This window comes from Benincasa hispida, chromosome 3 (assembly GCF_027475165.1).
Source record: "Benincasa hispida cultivar pf3 chromosome 3, pf3_genome.v1.1, whole genome shotgun sequence".
In the NCBI taxonomy this organism is placed as follows: Eukaryota; Viridiplantae; Streptophyta; class Magnoliopsida; order Cucurbitales; family Cucurbitaceae; genus Benincasa; species Benincasa hispida.
Genome location: NC_143480.1, coordinates 54,137,607 through 54,142,055, shown reverse-complemented (window position 1 = coordinate 54,142,055; position 4,449 = coordinate 54,137,607). Strand labels below are relative to the sequence as shown.

Here is a 4,449-nt window from a genome sequence, read left to right as displayed (position 1 = left end):
CCCACCAATCCAACTAAAATGGAAAAGTTTCAACTCAACCTGACCCCGGAACAAAATTAACCTAATCTAACCTTTACTGTTTGGATTAGATAGTCTGGATTGTTTGGATTTTGGAATGATTTGAACACCCAAAACTATAATAACTAAATTGGCATTTTCGAAACTAAGAGGACTAAATTGAAATTTCACAAATTATAGGGTCCAAAATTGAAAACAAAACCCACAGGACTAATAAATGTTCATCCTTGCTAAAAGAAAAAGGGGGAAGAACAAGAAGCAAATTAAAGCAAAATGGAGAAGCATTTTCTCCATCTACCTGTTTCCTACTCAAATTAATTTCAATTAGTTGAAAGTTAGATCCCAAAATTTCAATGCCTCCATAAAATCTCAATCTCAATATTTCTCTCCCAAAATCCCCACACCGCCATGGAAATCGCCTCCTCCTCAAACAAAGATCCCAAATCCACTCAATCCATCGCCGCCGCCCGCTCCCGGAGACGCCGCAACACCTGCATCGGAATCTCCATCGCCACCGTCGTCCTCCTCGTAGTTCTAATCGTCATTCTAGCCTTCACGGTTTTCAAAGCCAAACGCCCTATCACCGCCATCAATTCCGTTACCCTAGCCGATCTCGATGTGTCGCTAAACCTAGCCAGAGTCTCTGTCGACATCAACGTCACTCTGATCGCCGACGTCGCAATCACGAACCCTAACAAAGTCGGATTCAGCTACTCGAATAGCACCGCGTTTTTGAATTACAGAGGGGAATTGGTCGGAGAAGCGCCGATTACGGCTGGGCGAATCGATGCGGGACAGAGGAAGGAGATGAATATCACGCTAACGATCATGGCAGATCGGCTACTGAAGACGACGACGGTGTTCTCCGACGTGGTGGCTGGAACGATGCCGTTGAATACGTATACGAGAATTTCAGGTAAGGTGAGGATTTTGGGGATTTTCAACATTCATGTGGTTTCAACTACGTCGTGTGATTTCAATGTCAGTATATCGGAGAGGAAAGTTGGAGATCAACAGTGTAATTATCATACTAAGATCTGATTAATTAAGTTTCTTCTTCTTGTTCTTCAGTAAATTATGAACAGATTTGTAGGTTTATTTAGGGCTGTTTTAACACTGTTTTTATTGATTGATTTGGTATTTAGTTACTATTTTTGAACTAAACTTTCCTCCCTGTCTTCTGTGGTCAGTTTTTTAGTTAAGTTACAAATTTATTCCCTAAAATTTTAAGATTTGGGTATAGTTCAACTTTGATTCATTGAACTTTTAAAATTATAAATAAATAAATATTGTAACCTTATAGTGGATTAATTAAATTTTAGAGCAAAATGTAAAACCCCCCATGTAATTTGCTCTAAATTTTAAAAATTCTAAATTTGTTGGGAAGTTACTAGAAACGAAATTAAATGTTAAGGGACAAGATTGGCACATTTTAAAGTTTTATGGATAAAATATATACAAACCTTAGAGTAAGTTTACGTATTAAATTTGTAATTTCGACTTTTTATTGTTGTATAGTATATTTGAGAGTGATTTTTAAAGAGTTAATCACATTTGTTTTTTTCAAAATTATTTCATGTACATTTGAGAGAAGTTGTTAAAATTGTTTAAATCATTTATCATGTTTAAAATCACTTTGAAACACGTCTCCAATAATACGTTTGGATGATTCTAAAATTGTTAAAATCACTTTTGGCATTTTTAAAATCACTTCAAAAATGCTATTAATAATTCAATATCAACTTCGATGATACAAAAAATATATATAAAAGTGTAAAATTAAATACTAAATTAATTTTAAGTGATTAAATACGTATTTTGGGTGACTTTAAACATATCAGAAGTGATTTTAATAATTTTGAAATCACTCTCACACGTGCACTAAATTTGACACTTTTAAATACAAATTTGATTAAAAGTATTTTATAGTAATTTTGAAAATGATAATAGTGATTGAAATATTTTAAAATCACTCACAGGCATGCCCATTAAATTGATTTATGAATAATTGAAGACATGTTTTAGATGGATTTTAAGTATGATTTAATTTTTATGTTTTAAAATGAGTTATTTTCAAATATAGAAAAATTAGTAACTTATTTACAAATATAGCAAAAAGTCACTACCTATAATAGATATTTATAGACATTTATTAGTGTCAGCGATAGATATTTATAGATAGACATATTTTACTATATTTAAAAATATTTTCAACAGTTTTGTTAATTAAAACAATTACCTTTTTAAAATCGCTTTCAAATCTTTAATCAACTTTAGTGGGATACTTGTAAGGACTTAAAGATTTAAAGACATCTCCCCTCCAATATCCAATGTCGAGTCAAAGTTTTAAATAGAAAATCTTAGGCTCTATTTGATGACAATTATTTTTTTTTGAAGTTCATAACAATGTCATGGTTAATTTTATATTTTTGAAAATCGAGTTTAGTTAAACACAATCTTTTTTTTTATTAGGGAAATATTTTAATAGTCATCAAACAAGATATTGAAAATTAAGCTTTCGAATACTATGTCTACCTATGTGATTATTTATTTTGATATTAGAATTTAATAACTTTATATTAAAATTTAATGCGTTGATATGGGTTCTTCACAACTTTAATTAAAGATTTAATGGGTTGATTTGGAAGTAAATGTTGAGATTCTCAACTCAATGAAAAAGTTGGAAGTTTCTTAATTTTCAAGAAACGTAGATGTGAACTTTAAATTTTAATTTTCCAATGCTAGAAGTTTCTTAATTTGTTCTATTTTGGCTGGTAAAATTTTAAAATATATAATTTAGTTATACAAAATTGTCATTATTTTTATCATTGATTATTTAAAAAAGACAACTAATATAGTTTCAACATAAAGATTTAGCAAAATAATAATAATAATAATAATAACATGCCAACTTAACACAATTTAATTACATAAATTATATAATATTGATTTCGAGGTTAGATATTTGACCTCATCCCACATTTGTAAAACAAAAGTATAATATTTATGAGGTTTATTAAACAATAAGATTTTAACTTTTAAAACTAGACTAAATTATAACATTCTCCGCACTGTAGGACCAAATTTGTAATTTGATTTATATGTTAATTCTTAGAAGAAAAAAAATATTAATTTATAGGGAAATTGTTTTAAATGACAAAATTGTTGAAAATTTTAGATAGATATATCGCGGTCTATCGTAGATAGACAATGATATTTTTCTATTATTTGTAAATATTTTGGTTTGTTTTTCTATATTTGGTAATAACCCTAATTTATACCCCTAAACTTTGGGGTATTATCAATTTAAACCCAAATAATTGTATCAATTTAAACCCTAAACTTTAGGGGTTGTATTAACTTAAACCACGAACTAATAATTTTATCAATTTAAACCCTTCATTATGTTTTATTTGGATACATTTATGAAAGTTCAGGATAAATCGACACACTAATGAAATTTCAATGTTTAAATTGATACACCAGTGAAAGTTCAGGGGTTAAATTGATACAATTATTACTATGAAATTTAAATTGATACAACCCGAAAAGTTTAGGATTTAAATTGATACAATTATTAATTTAGGGTTTAAATTGATACAACCTCAAATTTTCATACGTATAAAGTGATATTTGCCTAATTCTTCAATACTTAAGATATTAAGGACAAACTAAGATTTTGGAATCAATGGGAGCTAAATATATTAGCCATTGAAAATTAAAAGGTTTCGGAACTTAAAAAACAAAGTTAAGACCAATTTAATTAATGGAATAGAAAATCGTGTATGAGTTTATATATGTCGTGTCACCATTGCCCTTTCGAAAACTTCACTTAACAATTGTGCGGCACTTGTTCCCACTCAAAACTGGTCAGCCAATTCGAATTTGGATCGCCGATGGCACACCGAGTGCCTCTCACAACCTCCACCCCGTTTCGGAGAAAACTATTTTAGAAAACGGGCTTAGAGGAAAAGATTTTCGCAAAAGTTTGAAAGCATGATTCGATCAAAGAAAGACTGTAGTAGGTTAGAAAGCAATAAGCAACAACAACGGCTTTATAGCATACCAATTCAGGTATGAGAATATGATGATTAGTCTTACCCCTATATAGTGCATTATGAACAAAAAAACATCTACCACCATTGCATATGGAAACGGCTGAACGGTCATACACTAAGAAAAGTACATAGAAAGTAAACTAACTAGCAAAATGAAATACATAGGATGAAAATATGGTAAAAAGGGGTGGAGGTGGACATGTGGCCATGGCCAATACGTCTTGGACAAGCATGACCGTGACATTCTCCCTCTCTCAATTGGTTGATGTTCCTATCAACCGACTCTAGTCGAACTCAGCAAATTGTAGAGCAGATGCCTTAATATTTTTTGTGCGCTCCCAACAAACTTCTCTCCCTTGGAGACTTTTCCACC

At 30.8% G+C, this 4,449-nt stretch overlaps 1 protein-coding gene across 1 annotated transcript; it reads left to right on the top strand.

Moving 5' to 3' along the window:
- The first annotated feature begins 207 nt into the window (after positions 1-207).
- On the top strand, positions 208-1,182 carry LOC120073854 (Late embryogenesis abundant (LEA) hydroxyproline-rich glycoprotein family). Its single transcript, XM_039026737.2, has one exon. It carries the CDS (start codon positions 427-429, stop codon positions 1,057-1,059), a length of 633 nt encoding a protein of 210 aa, XP_038882665.1. The 5' UTR covers positions 208-426; the 3' UTR covers positions 1,060-1,182.
- Positions 1,183-4,449: the final 3,267 nt, after the last annotated feature.

Bases quoted from the DNA above. Each gene is read 5' to 3' on its own strand.
- LOC120073854 (XM_039026737.2), top strand. From the start codon at position 427: ATGGAAATCGCCTCCTCCTCAAACAAAGATCCCAAATCCACTCAATCC.